The sequence below is a fragment of the Neophocaena asiaeorientalis genome, unplaced genomic scaffold (assembly GCF_003031525.2).
Source record: "Neophocaena asiaeorientalis asiaeorientalis breed wild unplaced genomic scaffold, Neophocaena_asiaeorientalis_V1.1 scaffold629, whole genome shotgun sequence".
Taxonomy (NCBI): Eukaryota; Metazoa; Chordata; class Mammalia; order Artiodactyla; family Phocoenidae; genus Neophocaena; species Neophocaena asiaeorientalis.
In genome coordinates this window covers 8,099,860-8,123,582 of record NW_020175468.1, presented here as the reverse complement: position 1 = coordinate 8,123,582, position 23,723 = coordinate 8,099,860, and the positions used below count along the sequence as shown (strand labels likewise).

The following is a 23,723-nucleotide window of genomic DNA, read 5'->3' as shown; positions in this document are numbered from 1 at the left end:
TTCCCCCACCCCCCACCCCCCACCGCCTTTTATCTGACCTGCCTAGTACCTGCTTGGCCTTCTGGTCTCAGCCCTGTGCTTAGACACCCTCATTCCAGCTCCCTCTCCCGACACCAGCCTGGCCATCAGAGCCACTCGCGGCCCAGCTCAGGGCTGGTCAGAGACCAGCGTCAGAAGTGTGGGGTGTGTGCGGGGCGGGAGCACCCCTGGAATAGAGTGCAGACGTCAGGCCCACGCTGCCTTTGAGGTCTCTTGACTTTGGCCGTGGGAGGACAGCCCAGGGGGACCCCGATGAGCAGGAGTGACGGGTGGAAGCGGACCCACAGTGTGGCAGGGCCCACACCCGGGCTGAGAGGGAGGCGGGAGGGCTCCGGTGGCAGGGGCTGGCCGTCCTCCCTCCACCGCGCCGACCCGGCCTCCCATGCCCAGGTGGTGATCATGAGGGACTACCAGCACGAGAACGTGGTGGAGATGTACAACAGCTACCTGGTCGGGGACGAGCTCTGGGTGGTGATGGAGTTCCTGGAGGGAGGCGCCCTCACCGACATCGTCACCCACACCAGGTACTGCTGGACAGCTGGACCCTGTGACAGCCAGCCTGCTGGCTCCCCAGGGTGGACCTGGGTCCTCCTCAGACCTCTCCCATGATAGGACTGGCCCCCTCCAGACCCCTTGGGGTGGGGCCATGTCTCAGAGCCAACAGGCTCTGTCCCCATCCGGCCCCCAGGGTGGGGCCATGTCCCCCTCAAAGCCCAGGGTAGTGTTGTGTCCCCCTTAAACCCCAGGGCGGGGCCCTGTCTGTCCCCGTCACTCACCCACCCACCCCCGCAGGATGAACGAGGAGCAGATCGCCGCCGTGTGCCTGGCCGTGCTGCAGGCCTTGTCTGTGCTCCACGCCCAGGGGGTCATCCACCGGGACATCAAGAGCGACTCCATCTTGCTGACCCACGATGGCAGGGTGAGGAACGGGGTGGCTTGGCCTTCCCCCACCTCTGCCCAGCTCTCCCTCTGCTGGTAGGGTGTGCTCTGACCCCCGAGTTCAGTCACGTGAGGAGCAGTAAGTTCCTTCGTTCCTCGTGCAGCAGTCCAGAGTCGGGGTCCACGTGAGTGGGGCCTCTGCCCCTTCGGTCAGGGGCTCAGGCTGGTGGGGGCTCTGCCGTCAGCACGGGCCGTTGGGAGCTGTAGTCTAGCCCTGGGCCCAGAGAGGGGAGACTCCATTTGGGTGGCCAGCCTCTCGGCCACATGAGAACCTGCTCCTAGCCGGGCATCCAGGCGTGGGCTGTGGACTCCAGTCCTGTCTCCCATCTTCTGGACGGAAGTTCTGAGTCTGAGGCCCATGAATGAGGCTCACGGTGACCAGAACCTGCATTTACGTTCCAAGAGCGAGCACGATTTTCAGTGGGAGGGCCCTTGACTTTCACCAGATTCTTGTTGGTGATTTGCCCGCCCTCCCCCAGGAACGTTAAGCCAGTCAGCAGAGGCGGGGGGTGGGGGGAAGGCTCAGTTTCACCGGGAGTCTCAGTTGGGGTCCACGAACACCTAAAAGTGTCTGCAGATGTGTTTAGGGGACATGTGTAAGCATGCTCTCTGGGGGTGGGAGGATCCACAGACATCCTCGAGAGTCTAGACAGGGCCCACGGCTCCGACAAAGGTATAAATCGTCGGTCTGGGGACGTAGCTGTTGCAGAGGCAGGCTGTGTCCCCTTGTACCCGCCTTGGACAGGGTTGCACCCCTCTCACACCTGCCAGCTGAAGGTGCGCTTCCTGCCGGGAAGCAGGGGCCCAGGGCACAGCATTGGGAGCCAGCCCCAGTCTGAGCCCCCGCCCAGCCTTTGGTACCCCTGGGACTCGGGCCACTTCCCCCGAGAGCCCCAGCGCAGACCCTGTCGCGGAGGCAGATGGTGCGATCTTGGGCAGGTGACACGGCTAAGGGCCCCAGCCAGGAGACGGCAGAGCTCCCCAGAGGCTCTAACCTCTGGGCAGCATCGTGGAGACCCAGCGCGTCCGAGGCCAAGGAATCAAATAGGTAGATGCCTCTGCTCACCCTGCCCCCACCAGCACCTCTGACCCTACTGCCTACATCCTGCTGCAGGTGAAGCTGTCGGACTTTGGGTTCTGTGCCCAGGTGAGCAAGGAGGTGCCCCGGAGGAAGTCCCTGGTCGGCACGCCCTACTGGATGGCCCCGGAGCTCATCTCCCGCCTCCCCTACGGGCCAGAGGTGAGCCAGAGGCGGCCGGCCGGCCCGCTCGGCACTGGTTTACGCTGTGACAGTCCGGAACAGCCAGAGTGCTGGGGGTCCGCTCGGCACTGGTTTACGCTGTGACAGTCCGGAACAGCCAGAGTGCTGGGGGTGAGGGGCCCAGTCCCTGGGGACAGTCTAGGGGGGAAGTAGGCATGCCTGCGTGCACTCATTGCTGACTGGGCTCTAGTTTGGATCCAGGCCAGTGCTCGGCAATGGGAACAGAATGCGGAGCAGAAGCGGCCCCGGCCCTGGCCCTGCCTGTCAGCCTGGGGCAGAGGCCACAAACGGGCTGACGTGCTCTGAAGATGCTCTTGCGAGCATTTTAAAGAGAGCTCTCACGTGAAAGTCTGAATTTTATCCTCTGTCAGAAAACCAAGAGCTCTGGCCACGTGGAGGCCAAGTTCCCGCACAGCAACCACCCGCAGGCGCTGGGGCTGCTCCACGTTAGCAAGTGCGGGGGCGCCTTCGTCTTGGCCGTAGTCCCCACCCGTCTCTATTGCCCGCTCTGACCTGCTTCACTCCCTGCCGTTACCTACCTGCCTGGTCTTTGAGCTGTGGCCTCTGGCCCTGAGGATTCCTCCACAGTCAACAAGGCTTGACCCAGGGCCGGTCCCATGTGCCCTTGGAAGCATATCTTGGGGGAACCCCAGGCAGGAGTGGGATCACACTGGGAGGGGAGGCTGGGAGGAGATTCTGAGGGACCATCTCAATCAGGACTGCCTGTGAGTGACAAAGCTATCTCAAACGGATTTAGCAAAATGGAAAGCTGTGGGTCCCTAGAATCTCCCCCCTGTAGTCTTCACTCAGGCAGGTGCTCCCCTGGTCAGCGCAGACATGACCCTGGCAACTCCAGAACACATCACGTGAGCCCTACTGTTTTCCTGAATATTTTGGTTGGAGTCTCAGGGTTGACTGTGACTGGCTCAGCTTGGGTCCTGTGCCCGTTCCTGAACCAATTACTGTGTCCGGACTCTTGCCGACTAGGCCACCTGGTCGTGCTCCATGGACTGAAGTAGGGGAGAGGGGGTTCTCCAGAGGAGCCCAGGGGAAGGAGGGGGGTTAGCAAAAAAGAAGGGGATAGATGCTGGGTGGGCAGAACCCTTCAGAGGGCTCCCTGGGTGAGGAGTGCATAGGGTCCGGCAGGCTAGGTATCAGCGAGGGTGTTCAGGGCCCAAGGATTCTAGGAGCGAAGAGGCAAAGACAGAACCAGGGCCATCCCTCTGTGGGTGTCCCTCGAGCACTGGCCACGCCTGCACAGCTCAGCCCTGCTGCCCCGTCCCCACCGCAGGTGGACATCTGGTCTCTGGGGGTGATGGTGATCGAGATGGTGGATGGGGAGCCCCCCTACTTCAATGAGCCACCCCTCAAAGCCATGAAGATGATTCGGGACAACCTGCCACCCCGACTGAAGAACCTGCACAAGGTGGGCCCCTCCCGCAGGCGGCAGGCAGGTGGGGGGGGTGGGGGGACAGGGCTCCACCCAGCCCCGAACCCAAGCAGAGCGCTGGGTGCGGGCAGCACTGGGGTATGGATGGCTCCCTCCCGAGGTGGCGCTTACTGTGCGCTGGGTCACCCCCGTGTCCCCCAGGCCTCGAGTGTCTGTGTAAACTCTGTGCCCTCACCACCCCACATCCCAGAAGTTGTGCTTAGGCTGGCCTGGCTGGACGCACACAGCATAGCCAGGTCCAGGAGAGGGGCCTTCGTGGTGAAGGAATTGCCTGGTGAGAAAGGGGTGCCTCCAGGGCCCGGCTGCTGCCAGGGTCCTGCCGAACCTTGGAAATGGGGAGGGAATGAGCCCCTGGGGCCAAGCTCCTGGGACCTCTTTGCCCCCTCCCTAGGCAGTAGATGTTGTCAGCCCATTTGACAGAGGACGAGACTGAGGCCCCACAGCGAGTGAGCAGTGGAGCTGGCTCTCAGACCCCCGACCCTCTCGCCCGCCTCCTGACAGGTGTCGCCATCCCTGAAGGGCTTCCTGGACCGCCTGCTGGTGCGTGACCCGGCACAGCGGGCCACGGCGGCTGAGCTGCTCAAGCACCCATTCCTGGCCAAAGCGGGCCCGCCCGCCAGCATCGTGCCCCTCATGCGCCAGAACCGCACCAGATGAGGCCCAGCGCCCTGACCCTGAACCAAAGAGCCCCTTGGGTCACCCCTGCCCTGCCAGAGGCCAGTGGAGGGCCGGCCCCTGCCCCTCCCAGCCCAGGAGACACTCTGTATGGCACTGCCCTCCTTGCTGGGGGGTGTGCGGGACCCTACTACTGAACTGCCGTTTTGATTTTGGGACTTTTAAAAAAGCGCAGGGACTTGTGGGAGCACACGAGGCTCCCAGGACCCGCCAACCCTCTGGGACAGGCCCGCCCCAGTGTTGTCCTGTCTCCAGGAAGGACGGGCAGCCTTCCCATCACTGGAAATCTGCAGTGGGGGCCGCCAGGGGTGGAGTCAACACTACGAAAGAGGTGTGTGTGCGTGTGTGTGTGTGTGCGTGTGCGTGCGTGTGTGTGTACACGCATGTGTGCATGTAGAAGGCCCAGCTCCTCTGTCCTCCAGCCTGCGAGTGCGTGTCTCTGAGACCTCGCCTGATCCACAGCCCCTCCCCCCTGAGCCATTGCGGGGGTCGATCATGAATGTCTGAAGAGTGGCCTTTTCCCTTCGCCCCACACCCCTCTCTGTGGCTGGATGCGGAGACAGGGGTCAGGGCTTCCCATCCACCCCCAGCCTCTGCAGAACATGACTACTGCACCTGGAACAGCCTCCTCTTTTCTAGAAGTCTATTTATATTGTCATTTTATAACACTCTAGCCCCCATCTGGGGACAGATGGTCCCTGTCCCGCGGGGTGGCACCGGGGACAGGACCACTGCTTGAAGAATCGGGTTCCTGCCCCCTCAGCGCAGCCCCGCCCGCCCCTCCCTCAACTTAGTTTTACAATTAAACCAGTTTCTTGTTTTGTGTGTGTGCAGTGTGCATAGAGGCCCCCCCACCCCCGTCCAGGCCATCTTGGGGGGAGAATTGTTGGGGAGGGGCTCTAGGGTTGGGAGGGAGGCCTGGCTGACCCCAGGATTCCAGCCCAGTTCAGGGCCAGGGCCGTGTCTGTGGGTGGGCGGGAGTTCCAGGTCCAAGCAGCCGGTTACAGGGCTGGATTGATGCCCCCCAGGCCTGGAAGCAGCCAGTTTACCAGTCCATGTGCCATGATGACCAGTTTGCCAAATCTGCAGTTTGCTGGAAACCTATTTTAAAGGTTGTCTGGAGTGCGTTCAGTGTTGGTGAGCTAACGTTAGGAAACCGGTCAACAGGCAGATGGGCTGCTGGGGCGTCGGCTAAGACAGATGGACCTGGAGCTGCCAGCCTCAGAAATATTCCATTGGCCATGTCCTGCCCTCCAGGCTGAGGCCGGGTCTCAGGGAGAGGAGAAAATCCGGCGACAGGAGACGGCGCTGCTTCTGCATTTTGGGCAGTGACTGCCCCAGGCCAGTATGGGCTCGGCGTATGTCCTTCCCAGCACCCTGGGAGGTGTCGGGGCAGCAGCGGCCTCCTGGGGACACTGAGAGACCAAGGAGGGGACCCCCTTACCAGAGGCCTCCAGGTGTCACCGGCACCAGGGACCTCAGTCTGGTTTGTGGGCTGGAAGTGTGTGGAGAGGAGCCAGAGAATCCGACCTAGTCCTGCCTCGCCCCCCACTGTCAGCCCCTACCCCACAGCACCCCTCTCCACAGGCCCTGAGTCCCCCAGGGATCCGGGCACTGTTTCTGTGTCAGCCTGGCCAAGTACACGCATGATCTAGATGGATGAACACAGAGATTTAAAGCATAGTGCAGGACGTCCCTGGTGGCGCAGTGGTTAAGAATCTGCCTGCCGATGCAAGGGACACGGGTTCGAGCCCTGGTCCGGGGAGATCCCACGTGCCGCGGAGCAACTAAGCCGGTGCTCTACGACTACTGAGCCTGCGCTCTAGAGCCCTTGCTCTGCAGCAAGAGAAGCCATCGCAGTGTGAAGCCTCATTCTGATGCCCCCTCAGGTTTGAGAACCGCTGAGATCTACAGTTGCTCTCGATAAGAGGCCAAGGAGTGCGGGACTCAGTCCTGCCCAGTCAGCGAGGTCCCAGCTTCCTTCCATCTTGCTGCTCCTCCATCCTAGGATTGTCACCTCTCCCACGTGAATAGGAGGGCACACCCCTTCCTTTTAAAGGGCAGTGACCCCAGAGCTTTCACCATTGCCTCTTTGGCCTGAGCTTGGTCACGTGGCCACACCCAGCAGCAAAGGAGGTTGGGAAATGTAGTCTTTATTCTGGACGACTGTGTGTCTAATTAAAACTTCTATTACTGGGACTTCCCTGGCGGTCCAGTGGTTAAGACTCCACGCTCCCAATGCAGGGGACACGAGTTCGATCCCCGGTTGGGGAACTAAGATCCCACATGCTGCATGGAAAAGCCAGAAAAACGCTTCTGTAGAATCGTGATCCTCCATCCCTGCTATCCACTACATTCGCCAGGCTTCACCCCAGAGAACCCAGAGGCAGGCCCAAGTGTATGCGGGAGCAAATTGAAGGGGGGAAATAGATTGTTTAATAATAGTGTTGAAGAAATTGGTTCATTTTATTAAGAAAAAGAAAACTGAATCCCTACCGAATACAATGAAAGGGAACCCGAGATCAGTGCCGTGCAGGGCAGTAGCCACTAGCCACATGTGCCTATTTACTTTTAAATTAAATGAAATAAAATTAAGCATTCGGTCCCTCAGTTGCACTAGCCACACCTCACACGTTCAATTGCTACTTCTGGCCAGCGGCTGAGGATTAAACGGTAGAGATACGAAAACCTTCTATTATCTCAGTTCTGTTTTGACAGCGTTTTTCTCTAGCTGGATTAAATATCACCGTGGGGACTTCCCTGGTGGTCCAGTGGTCAAGAATCCGCCTTCCAATGCAGGGGGACGTGGATTTGTTCCGTGGTCGGGGAACTAAGATCCCACATGCCACAGGGCCACTCAGCCTGCACGCCGCAACTTAAGATCCCGTATGCTGCAACGAAGATCCCGCGTGCCGCAACTAAGACCCGACGCAGCAAAATAAATAAATAAATAAATATTAAAAAAAAAAAAAAAAACACCGTGAAAGGTAAACTATAAAGTTGATAGAGGAAAATAATTGATGAGCTAGGGGCAGAGAAGGACTTCTGAAAACTCCCCCAAAGAAACAAATTATGAAGAAAAAAATCAATTGGATTATACCAAATTAAAAGGCCAACAGGGATGTGCGCAGGTGCTCAAACCAATTAGTAATCCGAGAAAAGCAAATTCAGCGATGAGCTGTCCTATTAACAGTACGAATCTGGTAAAAATTAAAGTCTGGCTTAGGTGAAGTGCTGCACATACGTATCTCGCAGTAATTCCGCTCCCGGGTGACTTCCCAAAGAAATTCTCCCTCGGGACCGTGCAGTATTTATGCAGGATCTGAGGGCACAAGGCAAGGGCTCCTGTGAAGCCATCAGGAGCCAGGGACCAAGTGTGCCCATGGGAATGGGGAGCCAAGCCAACCAAGTCTGTAAATCAAAAACTGTGGACATAAAAGAATAGTCCTCATTTGGCAAGACCAAAAAGAGACTCATTTATGGAACAGAATGGCTCACAGTGAGGAGAATGGAAGAAGGAGTGGGCTAGAGGGAAAGAATGAATGAAGGAGAGAGGGGTCTTGGGAGGAATAAAGGCCTTGAAGGCCATGCTGAAGGTCTGTTCTGTGAGCAAAGGGCAACCGCCTTTGGTGCGGATTGGAGTCTGGTCATAGGTATATAAAATGAGAATTATCCAGGCAATTATAACATGCAGCCAGGATTGAGAATGGTAGTTTATCTGCCACAGTAAGTCATTGGTGACCTCAAACTCGTGCCTGCCTCCTGCCGACGCCCCACAACGAGAAGGGCCCAGGAATCATCTCATACCTTCCCCCATTTCACAGATGTGGAGACTGAGGTCCATGGAGGGGAAGGGCCTGCCCAGGGTCACACATCCTACGAGGGCCAGGCCTGAAGTCCTGGGTCCCTCACTGGCTTTCTGAGCCAGGTCTCAGGCTGGGCGGTGGGGCTGCAACAGTGAGCAGGACAGATCTGGTCCAGGAGGCTCCAACTCTGATGCCCCAGGGCCAGGCAGGTGACACTGGGGACTGGGGAAGTGGCCACACACGCCCCTTCGAAGGTCAGTCACTTCTCAGGGCTCCTTGGCTTTGCGGGGGTTTGGTCCAATGATGCAAAATGTTCTGATTTTCCTCAAGAGATCCTCATTTTCATGTGAAAGCTTTTGAACTCAAAGGTAGGCAACTTATGAAAAACATTTAAGAATATCACGTGGGCCAAGCAAAATCAAGGGAATAGTTAACATTCATCAAAACCTTACTGTGTCCAGCGCTTTGCTGAGCTCCTAGTTTTACCTCATTTAATCCTGTAGTGGGTTAGTGTCCCCTCCCCACCCCACCCCCCCAAAAAAACCAGACGTGTCCCCGTGGAAACTGTAACTGTGACCTTATTTGGAAAAAGGGTCTTTGCAGATGTGATTAAGGACCTTGAGGTGAGGTCATCCTGGCTTATCTGGGTGGGCCCTAAATCCAGTGACAAATGTCCTTATAAAAGAAAAGCAGAGGTAGACTATAGACACCCAGAGAAGACCTTTTGAAGACGGGCAGAGATTGGAGGCCTGTGACCACAAGCAAAACCGCACTGGGAGCCCCTAGAAGCAGGAAGAGGCAAAGAAGTCTTCTCCCTCTAAAGCTCTAGACAGAGCAAGTCCTTGCTGACACCTTAATTTCAGACTTCAGCTTCTAGAACTGTGAGAGAAAACATTTCTGCTGTTTTAAGCAACCCAGTGTGTGACAATTCATTATGGCAGCCCCAGGAAACTAACACAACCCTCCTAGCAGCTCTCCGAGGAAGTACCTTCCTTGTCCCGTTTTATAGCTGGGAGACTGAGGAACAGAGACTCGAAGTCACCAGCCTGAAGTCACACAGCAAGAAAGTGGTAGAGGCAGGGTTCAAAGCCATCACCATGCCACAGCCTCCTGAAGACTGAGCAGGACCTTCCTTTCCAACCGCACCTGAGGGACCACAGGTCTCAACAGGAAAAGGGTCAACCTCTGTCTTACAGGGCCGCCAGTCAACTCAACTAGGCCAGACCCCAAAAAAGGAGACTCCGGAAGAAAGATGGCCACTCCAGGAGAAGACTGAGAGGTATTAGGCCTGGGGGGACAAAATGGGGCAGCAAATAGGGTCCTGGCCTCTCATTGGGGGAGGTCAGGACCCCTCGCAGCCTTTCCCCGGATGACCAAAGGCATCTACAGAAGTTTGGGGACCACTGGATTAAACAGAGTTAAACTCTCTCTCCCTTTCTTCCTCCATCCCTCTCTTCCCCACAGCTTTATCTCCGACTTTCTGTCCCCCTCTGTCTTTCTTATTCTATCATTTAATCTTATTTAGTGTTTGAACAGGTAACTGAAGCCCATGGTACAAAATATAGAAGATTCCAAAGGGAATGAGTTGCAAAGTCAACCTCCCTTCCTCTGCATCCCCAGCCTCTCGGTCCCCGTCCCCAGAGCCAGCCACTGATGCAAGTTTCTTGTATCTGCTTTCAGAAATGTATGCACACACCAGGAAATACCTACATGCATATACTGATATGTGTTCCACTTTGCGCAAATGTTAGCATACTGTACACATCCTTCTACACCTTGTTTTTTTGTGACCTAACAATGTATTCTAGTGGTTGATCCCAGTCGGTACATAAAACGCAGCCTCGCTCCTATTAATGGCTGGATGGTATTCCGTGACGCATATGAACCTTGATTCACTGAAACAGCCTCTGTTGATGGACATTCAGGACATTCAGCCTGTGGCTGTTTGCTGTTCTAAACAACGCCACAGGAGAGACCTTGCACGGAGTTTCTATTTGGCAAATTTATCTGGTGTGCGTACGCCTCGCCTCCCCTGCCTGCCCCTGGACTCCCACCTGCCCTCTGTCCCAGGTAATGCCTTGTGGGTATCCCTGACTCTCTGGATCCTTCCCTGGATCTGATCAACTCCATCCCAGTCCCTATAAGCATCTCTCCTTTTGTCTGTCTGCTTCAGCCTCTCTAGATCTCTCTACCTCTCTTTCCTTCTGTCTTCATCTACATCACTCTGTCTGGATGTCTCTTTGTTTTCCTCCTTACCAGCGTCCCTCCTCCGTCTCCCCTCCTCCCACCCCTTCTCATTTCCTTCCTTCTACCCCAACTCATCCCCACCTCTCTGTCGCCCCCTACAGGGTGAAGCTGGCTCAACACATATCCCCACCTCAGAGCCCAGTGGTTTATATTTGGGGGACGCGGCACCCAACCTAGCACACCTTTCTCCCACCCTCACCCCACGCCTGACCTGGCTGGGCTCTCCCATCCCCTGCAGCCCTGGTGGAGAAGCCACCATCTGCTCCTCCAAGCCCTGATGCCCGCCCTCCAGGACATTCCCCCCCCCAGGACATCCCCCCCCTCTTTCTTTCTCTGTACCAGCAGGATTGGGCCCTGAGACGCGCCGATGCACCTGGGGGTGATACTGGTTTTGCAGCAGGAGCCGTGGGAGCTAGACTTGTGCAGGTTGGATGTGGTTCTTGGGCTGGACAGAGCCTCTTCCTCCTGTTCGGGACCGGCCTTCTTGCCCTCCCTGCTCAGCAAATAGAGCAACCAGTCAGTGTCAACCCTGAGCTGAGGACAAATAATAAACAAATAATAATAATATATAAATAATAATAAACAAACCCACCCAATAAATAAACAGGCCTGCCCTGGTGAGGTTGACATTCTTACCGGGTGACACAGTTCACGACCAAGTGAACATACCCATGTACTCACAGGTATTTACAAACAACACTCAGTTCAAGAAAGAAAGAACAGGGTGTGGCAGGGGGGTGGGAAATTGACCTGGTGGGGGAGGGCCCAAGATGCTTTATAGGAACCAATAGGGAACAATCACCGAGATGTATTGTTAGGTAGAATAAAGCAGGAAGGGTGTGTGCCTTGTGAAGAGATGACTTTTGAATGGAGATGAAGGCATCCACTGGAGGCGTGGAGTGGAAGCCCTTGTAGGCAGAAGGGGCAGCATGTGCAAAGGTCCTGAGGTGAGAAGGAAGTTGGAGGGTCAAGGCCCAGCAAAAATGTGGGACTCACAGTGGGCGAAGAGGAAAGCGTGGGTCGCCTCAAGTAGCACTGTGGGGAGGAGAAGATAGCCCCATTTTATAGACTAAGCTTTGGAAAGAAGGAAAGTCCTTTGCCCAGGGACACACGGAGTAAGGGTGAGGCCTTGAGCTCAGGCAGCCCTCTGCTCCTCACCACCAAGATCCCAGATCTGCAGCAGCATCACCTCTCGCGTGGGCGCAGGGGTGCGGAGCCCAGAAGCCTGCACTTAACAAGCCCTCCAGAGGATTCCAACACACGATCTTTTTTTTTTTTTTTCCTGTTCTAACACACCAACTTGAGAACCACTGAACCAGGCTCTCCTGCCTCCCCCAATTTTGCTCTTGCCCTATGAGGAATCCCTGTCCATTGTGGGCTGACTGATGGTCCCCCCAAAAGATATGTTCACATCCTAATCCCCGGAACCTGTGAGTGCCACCTTTTTTTTGAAAAGAGGGTCTTTGTAACTATAATTAGGTTGGGGACCTTGAGATGAGGTCATCCTGGATTATCCAGAAGAGCCCTAAATTCAATAAGTATCCTTATAAGAGTGAGACAGAGGGAAATTTGAGAGCAAAGGAGGAGGCAATGTGACCACGGAGGCAGAGACTGGAGTGATTCGACCACAAACCAAGGAATGCCAGCTGCACCAGGAGCTGGGAGAGGCGAGGAAGCCTTCTCTCCTAGAGCCTTTGGAGTGAGCACTGCCTGCCAACTTGATTTCAGACTTTTGGCTTCTAGAACCACGAGAGAATACATTTCTGTTGTTTAAGCCACCGAGCGTGTGCTAATTTGTCTCAGCAGCCCTAGGAGATGAATCCACTCTCTAATGGGGCAGACCGAGCAGCAGACTCCAGCCTGACTTCCCACCTCGGGCGGAAGACTGAGCCCACGCAGGCTTCCCTGTCACCGTGCCCGGCACTGGCTTCATCCTGTCATTTTCCCGAGAGCTCTGAGTCTTCTTATGAGTGGAATTCAGAGCTGCTGGGATGTAAAGAGAGGGGCAGGGGTGGGGTTGAGGTGCACTGGGACCAACTGGATGACTTAGAAATGGGGCTGCAAACTAGAATCTGATCGGGGGGGAGGGGGCGGGTCTGAGGAGCCGGGAGGGGTTTCAGGGAGAGCAGAGCCATGGTCAGATGGCTGGTGAAAAGGATCATGGTGCTGGGAGTTAGACACTAGCATGAGGAGCTTGAACCCTAACCTGGGCCACCCTCCCCTCCCTGGGGATGCAGACTCTGGGGCCAGACAGTGGGGGTTCAAATCCCAGCTCTGCCACTTTCTGGCTGTGTGACCTTGGGCAGGACACGTCACCTCTCTGTGCCTCAGTTTCTTCATCTGTGAAATAGGTTTAATGATAATACCTACCTTAGAGGGTGCATTTGATTCACAGGCATAGAGCACATAGTGCCAGGCACACAGTAAGTGCTCCATTATTGCTATTGTTTGTTTGTTTTGTTTTGTTGCAGCTTGTGGGATCTTTGTTTCCCAACCAGGGATTGAACCCCGGCCCTCAGCAGTGAGAGCTCGGAGTCCTAACCACTGGACCGCCAGGGAATTCCCATCACCCCTTTAGATGTCCAGTACTGACACCTGAGATAAAATACTTGATTTCGTGCCCACCCTTCGCCCTCAATCTGTTCTGACCTCGTTTTCCCCTCTCTGCAAATGGTGCCACCTTCTTCTGCCCATTGCTCAACCCTCAAGTCCAATCAAGCCTTTCCTCTTTGTCAGATCAGCAAAGATATTAAACCTGTCCTCGACCAGTCACTCTATGGCCCCACCCTGGTCCTGCCCACCCCCAACTCCTTCCTCATTGTTTCCTTGCCCCCTCCCTGCCCTCACTCAGCCAGAGATCAATTCATCACTTGCCAGCCAAAAACTTCCCCATAGTTTCACTTTGCATTTATTACACTTAGATAAATCCTACAGAGCTGCCCACCCCATCCTCTCTCTGATCTCATCTCCCCTGCGTTCCCTCCATTCCAACCACACTGGCCTCCCTCCTGTTCCCCAAATGCACCATGCCTGGTCCCACCTCAGGGCCTTTGCACTTGCTGCTCCCTCTTCTTCAGGTCTCTGCTCAAATGTCACCTCCCCCGAGAAGCCCTCCCTGACCACCTCAGCTAAAACAGGCTTCCCACCCGCTGCTCTTCCCTGTCATCACAACCTTTTTTCACCATCAAAGCATTTCATGCTGCTTGTCAATTAGTTACTTGTTGAACAGTTGACGCCTGTCCCTCTTCCCACGAGGAAGCCCCATAGGGACAGGAATCTGTCTGTTCTTTCACCGTTATATCCGCAATGCAGAGGCCTTGGCCACTGTGGATGTTTAATAAGTATTTGTTAAAAGAACAAAAGGTAGAAAGGGCAATGGGAAGTTATGGATCCTTGTTTTCTTCATATATATTTTTTGTTCACACAAATAGTAGCCTATGAGGCCCACTATTCTAGATCTGGCCTTTTTCACTCAATAGGCTTGTTGCTATTTCCTTGTTTGTACGTGGAGAGAGTTACCATATCCTTTCTGCTTTGTTTCTTATTGAGGTATAATTTACACACAAGAAAATGCACCCATTTTAAAGGTACAGTTTGATGAGTTTTGGCAAATGTATACACCCATATAACTACCACCACAGTTAAGATAGAACTTTCGGGAACTTCCCTGGTGGTCCAGTGGTTACAACTCTGCACCTCCACTGCAGGGGGCGTGGGTTCAATCCCTGGTTGGGGAACCAAGATCCCTCATGACCTGAGGTGCCACCAAAAAATACTAAAAATAAAAAAAAGTAAATACACACAAAAGAAAGATAGAGCTTTTTTTCTCACTCCAGAAAGTCCACGCCCCTGCCCCGCAGCCTAGGAAACCACCAACCTGTTTCTCTGATTCTAGATTACTGTTGCCTTGTCCAGAATTTTCTAGAAACGGAATCACACAGTACGTGCTCATTTCTGCAGGGCTTTTGTCAGTCTGTGTGAGGATTTTTAGGTTCATCCATGTAGCTGCATGTTTGGCTAGTCATTCCATTTTCTTACTGAGAGCATCCCACAGTGTGGACATAGCACGGCTGGTTTATCCACTCGCCTGTCAACGGGCACCTGGGTGGGCTTGCTCTGGAGTCATCATGTGAAAGCTGCATTGGGTGTGGGTCTTTTGGTGGCCATGGCTAAATCCCCAGGAGTGGGATGGCTGGGTTGTAGCGTGGGAGCATATCTGGTTTTATGAGAGATTGCCAATTTGTTTTCCAAAGTGGTCACACCATCGCTCGTACTTTTTAATGTTTCATGACACATGAGAGGTGGCTGTGGGGAGGCGTGCTGTGTTGGTCATCCAGGCCTTGGCCCTTTTGAAAAACAGCCTTTCAGAGCTTGAGTCCCCACACTGGGACCTTTACCGCTCAGAAGGTGGAGAAAGGAGACGTTTGCGATCTAATGTTGAAGACACTTGGCTTTGTATGGCCCTGGTTGTGTCCCTGGATCCCTCAGATTTAAGTAAAAATGTTTCTCATAGTATGGAATGATGGGGTGGGTGCTTCTAAAATTTTAGATTCTGGGGCCCAGAGGGACTGAATTAGACTCCTGGGAGTGGGGCTTGAAAATACACATATAAAATAAGCTCCCTGGGTGAAACTAATGAGCCCTAAAGTTTGGGAACCACTGAGTATGGGGATATGGGTGAGAGGGAAGGGCATTCTGGGTGGAAAGAACTTTCTGAGCGAAGTCCCTAAGATGGGAGAGAACAGGGAGCAGAAATACAGGGTCTCTAATGCTGGCAAAGAGCTGGGATTTTTCTCCGGCACTGGGGAGCCATGGCAGGTTTAAGTGGGGGAGCGACTGCTTTTTTTTTGTGTGTGTGTGTGTGTGTGTGTGTGTGTGTAAGAGAAAGGGGTGAGGACCCCAGGAGGGAGATAATGTGGACACCATGGCAGGAGGGTGGCAGACAGAGGAGGGGTGTTGATCCCCATTCTATAGACTTGCTGCGCTTTTTTTTAGGTTTCTGGCTCTGAGCCACTCCCTGCCCTGGATTCTGACCAGGGGACAGCTCTGAGTCCACTAGACAGACACTCCTCCTTCTCTCTCTGTCCTTTCCTCCTCCCCCTCCCCCTCCTCCAGTGAAGACAGGTGGGCAGCCAGCCAGACAAGGCTGTGGGTTTGTGCGCTTGTAGTGGCCAAGGGAGTATTTCCGGTTGTGTGTGTGTTGCCGGCTCTGCGAGTGTTTGTCTGGGAATCTCCTGGAGACTTCCAGGTGCAGCGGGGCTATTGCACATTCGTTGGTTTGCCCGCTTCCATGGGTCCTCCCTCCTCCCAGGACCCTGGCTAATTCCCAAGTTTCCCAGGATAGGTCACTTCACCTCTCTTGCCTCAGTTCCCCAATCTGTCAATGGAGGTACTATTACCAGTTCCCACCTCCCAGGGTTGTAAGATTTAATGAGTTAAAGACAGACAATAAATGTAACCATTTTCTCCTGTCTGTTTCTGTGTTGAGCCAGTGTTTCTCTCTAGGGGCAGTTTGAATCTGAATCCCTGTGTATCTCACTGAGATTCTGTGTCCAGCTCGCCGCACACCAGCTGTGCAACCTTGGGTGGGTTACTAGACGTCTCTGAGTCTCAGTTTCCTCAAGCATCATCATTCCAGTGTGAGCTCAATTCTGTATGTCTGCAGTATGTGTCTCTCAGGGTCTTGTGGGAATCTGAGGCAGGAGGTACCCATGGAAGCATATGGGGTTATCTGGGGCAGTATGGGACCAGGCCTGTGAGGTGGGACTCTGTTTCCTCATCCGTGAAATGGGGATAACAACAGTTCCCCACTCAGAGTTGGTGTGCAGGCGGATGCTGGAGCACTTGGGCCAACATGCAGCTCCACACACGTTCTCTATTCTTTCTTTTACCTATAAAATGCCCACAATAGTAGCACCTACGTCGTTAGAGGATGAAATGAACTTGTAAGTGCTTAGGACAGCACCTAGCGAGCAGAAAGCTCTCACTGTGGCACTTGTTACTGGTAACCTGTGTGGAACTCTGAGCCTGTGCTTACCGGGGCCGGGTGTGGGATGTGGCATGGGCAGAAAGGGGCTGTGGGCGTCTGGCCCTACAGGTTCCTCTGCCATCCTACTTCCTCTGCACCCCGACCTCCTACCCCAACCATCACTCCAGCCCTCACTCCAAACTCCCTATGACCTCCGAGGGAGGAAGCTTTGGCAGCTGTGCCACCTGCCCCAGCCCCAGGAAGGGATGCAAGGCACCCTGATACCAGAAGGGGTTTCTGCTTCCCTCTCTACCCTCCCAGCCCCCACCCCTTACTGCCTAGCTGAGGGGGGTGGGAAGAGGGGGGCTTCATTAATTAACCTCTAATCCTGCCATGCGGGATCTTAAAGAGGTGGATGTGCCCCGGAGCCCTGGCATTAGCGCCTTGGTCCCACCCCTCTCCCAGGGCTGGTGTATGGGTCCTCAACTGGCCCTGGGGAAACTGGGGCCTGAGGCTTGGGAAACGGAGCAGGGCCAGGACCCGGACTCCTACAGTCTGGGAAAAGGAGGCGCTGTGACCTGGACAGCTGGATCTGAGGGAGGAGGGCCTGGGGCCCCAGAGCCTTCCCCCAACACACCCTTCGCTTAAATGCCAGCCGAGGCGCTCCGCCCTCTCCCGCCCTGGGTTAATTCCGAGCCCTGCAGAGGAGCCGGGAAAGTCTCCCAGACCCGACGGATGGAGGAGGTGCGGGAAGGACCAGCGCTCGGTGGCGGGATGGAGGAACCCTCGAGCACCCAGGAGCTGCCGTCGCCGCCCCCGCCCCCGTCGCCGCCGTCGCCCGCGGCCCCCGAGACCCCCGGGTTCCCGGTGCCTGAGCAGCCGACCGAGGCCCATGCACAGCAGCTGCTGCTACAGGAATGGGCGCCGCCGGGAGGGAGCCTGGAGCTGCCCCCGCACCTCACCTGGAAGCTTCTCTTCCTGCAGCGGCCGCTCTACCGCAACCTCCTCCGCTCTCCCAACCCCGAAGGTGCGGGACAGAAGTCCGCGCGGGGCTGGAGACGTCTCTGCCTTCTTTCCCCAGGCTCACTCACCCAGACCGTCTGTCTCTTCTTCTTTCCGTCTGTTTGCTTGTCTCTCTACTCTGTTTCTCCGTCGTTGTCTATTAGTGTGCCTCTCTCTTTTTATTCCTCTACATCCCTCTCTGTCCCTTTTTGTCATTGTGCCTCTCTCTGTCTCCTTGTGTCTCTTTGTCCCACCTGCATCTCTGTTTCTTTCTACGTCATGTGTCTCCGTCTATCTCTCCCTGTGTCTCTTTGTCTCACCCCGTATCTCTCCCTCCCTCCCTCCGCCCATATTCTATCTCTTTTTCTTGGTGCCTCTCTCTGTCCCTCTGTCTCTGTCTCACCACAACGCCCTCCCTCTCCAAGCATTGTCCCTCTGCCCCCAGGATATTCTCAGGGCTCTCCCAGGGCCATGACTCACCACTCACCCCTGCCTGGCTGGTCTGGTCTGATTCCTGCTCTTACAGCCCGCCCTGGGGTTAGAAAGTGGGGAGCATTCGGAAGGGGGGCAGCTTCAGTGCGCCTGAGGCTCTGCTTCCCTGCACATTTCAGGCATCAACATTTATGAGCCAGCGCCCCCCACTGGTCCCACACAGCAACCCCTGGAGACTCTGGGTAAGCGCTTTGTGGCTAGCCCGGTGCTGAGGGGCTGGCCCTGGAGAAAGGGCACATTCTAATCCTTTGCTCATCCACCCGCCAGGCAATTTCCGAGGCTGGCACATTAAGACGGAGAAGCTCCAGCAGGGCCTCAGGTGAGTGGCCGGGACCCACGGTGACCTGCCTGTGATTCCTTGTTCCGGCCTTCCTCTCTGTGGGACCTGGAGAAACAGTCTTTGCCTCTCTGGGCCCTAGTCTCCTGCTCTGTAAACAGAGTTAGTCATAAGGGCATGCCCATAAAACGCACGCCTGGCTCGCTGGGAGTAGGCTGCACATAGTAGGTGTTAAATAAATAGCAGTTAATATTGTTCCTATGCTCAGCCTCTTTCCGTAGGAGGGGGAGGGTCACCCAGGCCACCAGCTATCTGCCATTAAACCAGGCCCTGCTTCTGAACGGTGGGTGGGATGGTGCGACTCAGAAGAGTCACAGCCACCTGGGTTGGGATCCCAGCTCTGCCACTTCTTTGCTGCTCGATCTTGACACGTCAATTCCCTTTGTGAGCCTCGGTTTCCCCATCTGCAACATGGGGCTCAGGATTACCTTCAGAGGAGTTCACAGGAACTGAGGCCGTGAGGTAGGCTGAGTGAGCTCTCAGTGCCCTTACGCCGGTGCCCTCGACGTCACTTCCAGGGTGCCCTGCTTGCTGGGGCCAGGCTGGCCTGGGAGAATCCCCACCTCCCCTGTGCTGTCTCTCACAGCTGGACCGTGAAGCAGCAGCGTGTGGACCTGCTGGCGGAGGGCTTGTGGGAGGAGCTGCTCGATGTTGAGCAGCCACACATCACGGTCATGGACTGGTACGTACCTCTGCACCACCGGCCTGCCCAGCCAGGTCGCACACAGGCACTCCCCGAAGCGCAAGCCTCACGCCATCCTCCCAGAGACCCTCCTGCCCCTGCAGGACCCAGCCCTGCCCACCTCTGTGGCCCCTTCTCTCTGAGTCCGTTCTTGCAGTGTGCCAGCCCAGAGGCTGTTCCTTCTTCCTTGGATGCCGGCCACCCTCTTTTCTTGAGGCGAAGTCCCCTCTCTCCTTCAGGAGTCCGTACATGTGGCTCCACCAGGAAGCCTTCCCCTGGCCGCCCCCAGGTTGTGTCAGATGCATTATCCCCCAGTGCCCCGATTTCCCCCATCTCGGCCCTGACCATTCCTGTTTGTCACCGCCTGCTGACATGTCCGCCTCCCCCACTGGACCATGAATCCCATGAGGGTGGGGCGTGGGGTTGTCTTGGTCGCTGCTGTGGTGCCAGCACCACCCAGCCCCGGTGCACAAAGCGGGTGCCAGTGAGTGTCGACAGGTGACTGAGCCGGGGTTTGGGGCTGGGAGGTAGGGGCAGTGGAGGCAGCTGAAGGCCTGGCCCCCACCCCCAGGTACGAGGACAGCCGACTGGACGTGTGTGTGTATGAGCTGCACGTCTGGCTGCTGGCAGCTGACCGCCGCACAGTCATCGCCCAGCACCACGTGGCCCCCCGGACCTCTGGGAGAGGCCCCCCTGGCCACTGGGTCCAGGTGAGACTCCCTACCCCGTCTGCCACCCGCACACACGCTTTCGCATCCCAAGACCTCACAGAGGGAGGAGAGCAGGGTTTATGGGTCCCTCATAAGAACTTCTTCCTGACCCTGGTGCTGCCCCAGGTGTCCCACGTATTCCGCCAGTACGGCCCTGGCGTCCGCTTTGTCCACTTCCTGCACAAGACCAAGAACCGGATGGAGCGCGGTGGGCTGCTGCGGACGAGGGTGACCGACTCCTCCGTGTCTGTGCAGTTCAGGGAGTGATTGGCTGGCTCCAGGCCCATTCTGACCCCTTGTCGTATCCATCCACCCCTTGACACCTCCCTGACGGGCCCATTCTGACCGCTTGTCATATCCATCCACCCCTTGACACCTCCCTGAGCCCTTAGCATCTTCTTGTTCCTTTATGACTTCTGACGTCTTAGCGTCTCTCTGACCCCATAGCAGCTCCCTGACCCTTAGCAGTCCCTAACCCTGGGCACCTCCTTGACCCTTAAGCTTACCGTGTTCCCTGAGCACCTCCCTGCTCCCTCTAGACCTTCACGACCCCTCAGCTGCTCTTGGATCACGTACCACCTCCTATACCCCCGTAATCCTGCCTGACCCTTGGTTTCTCATTTGACATCTTCACACATCTTTGAATGTCTGACTCTCTGGCATTTTCCATGAGGGCAGTGGCCGCTTCTTCCTGAGTCAGTGCTTGACAGATAGTAGGGGCTCAATAAATCTTTGCTGACTGAATGAATAAATACATGTGCCCAAGGATGCTGATTATTTCCGTGGTGTTTGATCCTTAGAACTTCACCAAGGGACTTCCCTGGCGGTCCAGTGTTTAAGACTCTGCGCTTCCACTGCAGGGGGCGCAGGTTCGAGCCCTGGTAGGGGAACTAAGATACCACATACCCGTGCGCGGTGGCCAGAAAAAGAAAAAAACTTCACTGTGTTCATTTCCCACTTTCCAACTTGCACATCCTCTAATCCTTGATCCTCCGGTACCTCCGTTGACCTCTGATCTCTTCACATATCCCCAATTTATGGCCTCGTAGCCTCTCCACTTACTTCTTCTCCCATGTCTCTTAACCCAGAATCCCCCCAGATTCCCTTCCTCCTCCAATCCCAAGTTATCATCCCCCAGAGCTGTCCCCCTACTTCTTCTCCCCCCAAGACCCCTCATTTCTCTTCCCTCACTCCTCCAGAGCACCCAAACCCAGGCACCCATCAAGGGCCCTGACCCTTGGGAGCAGTCAACTGCAAATTCGAATTTTCAAAACTATACAAATTAGAACTAAAGTGTTCTCCATGTGTTGGGTAGAGGGGCACTGAAAGCACTTCACAACCCATAAGTCCTGGGCTGTGACCAGATTGCAAAACAGACCCTGGCCCTAGCCTGGAGCAGGGTCCTTGAAAGCCTCCTACTGTCCTATTCATAAATCCTGAGGGAGTCTGGAGGTCCCAGCAGGCCTGAACAGCTGGGGGGCATTCAGAGACGGGCTATCCACCAAAAAGTACGGGAAGCATTTCAATGTTTAACAATCAACCGGCAGTACCATGGCGTGTCACCCGGATGTCCTGTGTGTGTGGGGGGGGTGTGTCCACACCTAAACCCATGTCGGAATCTATGGGTGTGTCCCCATCCACGGCACTGTCCCAAGTACGGGCTGACCCAGGCCTGACCACCCTGCTCTCTCCTCCATCCTGACCCGCATCTGCATGGGCTTGGGTCCCAGGCACCAATAGACGGCAGACAGGGACAAGTTCATAACAGTTGTATTACAGGGAAGGAAGGGTGGTGGAGGCAGGCGGTGAGCTCTCTTCTGGGTCTCGCGGACTTCAGCAGACCCCACGGACAAGGCCAGGTGAGGGGCTCAGCACTTTGCGGGGGATGGAGATGAGGGATTGCTAAGGTATCAGTAGCACCTGCCATAGAATCAAAAATTACAACCAGGGGGCGCCAGGTGGGAGGGGTTCTGGAAGCCTGAAATGGGGTGGGGGTCCCGGGCTGGACTCCGAGTTCAGGAGCTAGGCATCCTGGCCTGGAAGTTTGGGGCTGGAGGCTCTTGGAGTTCTTGGGGGTAGAGGGACAGGTGGGGTGGTTTTAGAGGGTGCCCTGGCTACATTTAGGGCCCCCGGGTCTGTGAGCTTGGATATGTGAGTCCAGGGTGGGCTCAGGGGCCTCCAAGTTGGGTCTGGGGGCTTCAGAACCTTAACAGGGTCTCTGGAACTGGATTCTGGGGCCAAGGCTGATCTATAGGGTCTAGGGGGGTGGAGCATGAGGGCTAGATAGGGTAAATCCTAGAATTAGGTCTGGGGTCTTGAGGTCTGGGTCAGGTTTAGAATCTGGGAGTCCCAGAGTTGGGTCTGAGAGCTCTGGGATCTGAGGTTGGAGAGGGTGCTCCCAGAACGGAGGCTGGATTACTGGGTCAGCTTCTGAGCCTGGGAATCCCAGAGTTGGGTCTGGGAGATCCAAGGGGCATGGGCTTGGGGGAGGGGGCCTGGGTGAGAAGGGGGACCTCCGGGACTGGTTCTAAGGACGCCCAATTTGGGTCAGAGGCTCAGCGGTCTGGATGATGGGGCTGGAGCCCGGGTGCTCCGTTGGGAGCTAGGCAGGTGGATGTGCGAACTGGAGGGCCGGGTCCCTAGGGGCGCGGGCCAGCGGGCGGGCACCTGCAGTAGAGCGAGGAGATGGCGTTGGACCAGTCCCCGAAGATGCCGCGGCGGTACTCTTCCAGGCGCGGGTAGGTGCCGGACGAGAATTTGTGCGTCTTGCCGGCCTTGCCGCGAGAGGACCACACGGTGAGCTCGCAGCGCGGGGCCACCACGAGGGACGAGATGGCGTTGTTCCAGCCAGAGGGCAGGTAGGGCAGGTCGGTGCCCGGCTCCACCGACAGCTCGGCGCCGCCGCAGCAGCGATCGTAGTAGGGGTCGCTCTTTTCGAAGAGCTTGGCGCACGTGCGCGTCCCGTCGGCTCTCTTGAGGCTGGCGGGCTCCGGGCAGTTGCCTCGGACGCCGGGGACGGCCGCCAGGGCCACGGCCAGCAGCAGTGAGCACAGAGGGGACATGTTGACACTGCAGGGCAGCGCCCTCCCGCCCTTTTATGCTCCTGACCCGTGGGAAGGGAAAAGCTGAGAGATAAGGACTTAGGGAGGGAAAAGGAGGGCGCTTAGGAGTGGGCAGTCTTCCCAACCTACGTCGGAAACCCACAACAGATGAATACAAGACGGACTTATTTGTATAAAACTCAGCAGCTTAAGATTTAATGTGGCAAATGACAGGACCAGTGGCTTGTAATACAGAAGGTAGCATAGAGTTAATAGTTATAGGGAGGGGCTTCCCTGGTGGCGCAGTGGTTGAGGGTCCGCCTGCCGATGCAGGAGACACGGGTTCGTGCCCCGGTCCGGGAAGATCCCACATGCTGCGGAGCGGCTGGGCCCGTGAGCCATGGCCGCTGAGCCTGCACGCCCGGAGCCCGTGCTCCACAACGGGAGAGGCCACAGCAGTGAGAGGCCCTAGTACCGCAAAAAAAAAAAAAAAAGTTATAAGGAGGAGAAGCTCTTAAAAATTGACAAGGAATGGACAACCCCCTTCCAAATACCAAGAGACCCAAAGAGGGGGAGGGGAGCTGGGCCTCCGTGCGCTGGGCAGGTCCCCTGAAGGGGAGGCAGGCCCTTGGGAATAGAACAGCTGGAGATAAGGAGAGAGAGACCCTGGAGGGGAAGGAAGAGGGGGGAGAGGGGAGATGGGGAGGGGGACCCCCCCACCTCCCCAGGAGCAGGAGATCTTCCTAACCAATCTTAAGATATTAGACATATTTGCATAACAAAAACCATTGCAAGGCAATGTACAAAAGGCTTGGGGAAAATTCTGCAACACTTGGGACAGCATAGAATTAGTAGCTATAATATATAAAGAGGGCTTATAAATTGACTAGAAGATGTCAAACAACCCCGCCCCCAGTCCCCACTCCAAGAAGGACAAAGCCAAGGAGCGGGGAGAGAGAAGGAAGAAGAGGCTGCCTCCCCCCCACTCCACTGCCTGGCATTCCCACTCCCAAGGAGCTAGGAGATTTTCTTAACCAAGACTGGAAATCTTGCATCTATAATATAAACAAAGGA

The 23,723-nt window shown here is 55.9% G+C and overlaps 3 protein-coding genes across 6 annotated transcripts in view; 2 read left to right on the top strand and 1 right to left on the bottom strand.

Annotated features, from left to right (window-relative positions):
* PAK4 (p21 (RAC1) activated kinase 4) overlaps positions 1-5,176 on the top strand; it is a 46,198-nt gene extending 41,022 nt beyond the window's left edge. For all 4 annotated transcript variants that reach the window (XM_024768788.1, XM_024768789.1, XM_024768791.1 and 1 more), the window contains 5 exons: positions 430-563; positions 832-958; positions 2,093-2,218; positions 3,531-3,665; positions 4,191-5,176. In XM_024768788.1, the coding sequence (XP_024624556.1) occupies positions 430-563; positions 832-958; positions 2,093-2,218; positions 3,531-3,665; positions 4,191-4,346 (678 nt within the window). In that variant the 3' untranslated portion in view covers positions 4,347-5,176. The remainder of the gene's footprint in view (positions 1-429; positions 564-831; positions 959-2,092; positions 2,219-3,530; positions 3,666-4,190) is intronic.
* Positions 5,177-17,120: 11,944 nt separating this feature from the next.
* Positions 17,121-20,304, top strand: NCCRP1 (NCCRP1, F-box associated domain containing). Its single transcript, XM_024768787.1, has 6 exons — positions 17,121-17,412; positions 17,999-18,061; positions 18,147-18,198; positions 18,803-18,898; positions 19,470-19,608; positions 19,735-20,304. Exons 1-6 carry the CDS (start codon positions 17,121-17,123, stop codon positions 19,873-19,875), a joined length of 783 nt encoding a protein of 260 aa, XP_024624555.1. The 3' UTR covers positions 19,876-20,304.
* Positions 20,305-22,247: 1,943 nt separating this feature from the next.
* SYCN (syncollin) lies at positions 22,248-22,670 on the bottom strand. The gene has a single exon (XM_024768308.1). It carries the CDS (start codon positions 22,668-22,670, stop codon positions 22,248-22,250), a length of 423 nt encoding a protein of 140 aa, XP_024624076.1.
* Positions 22,671-23,723: the final 1,053 nt, after the last annotated feature.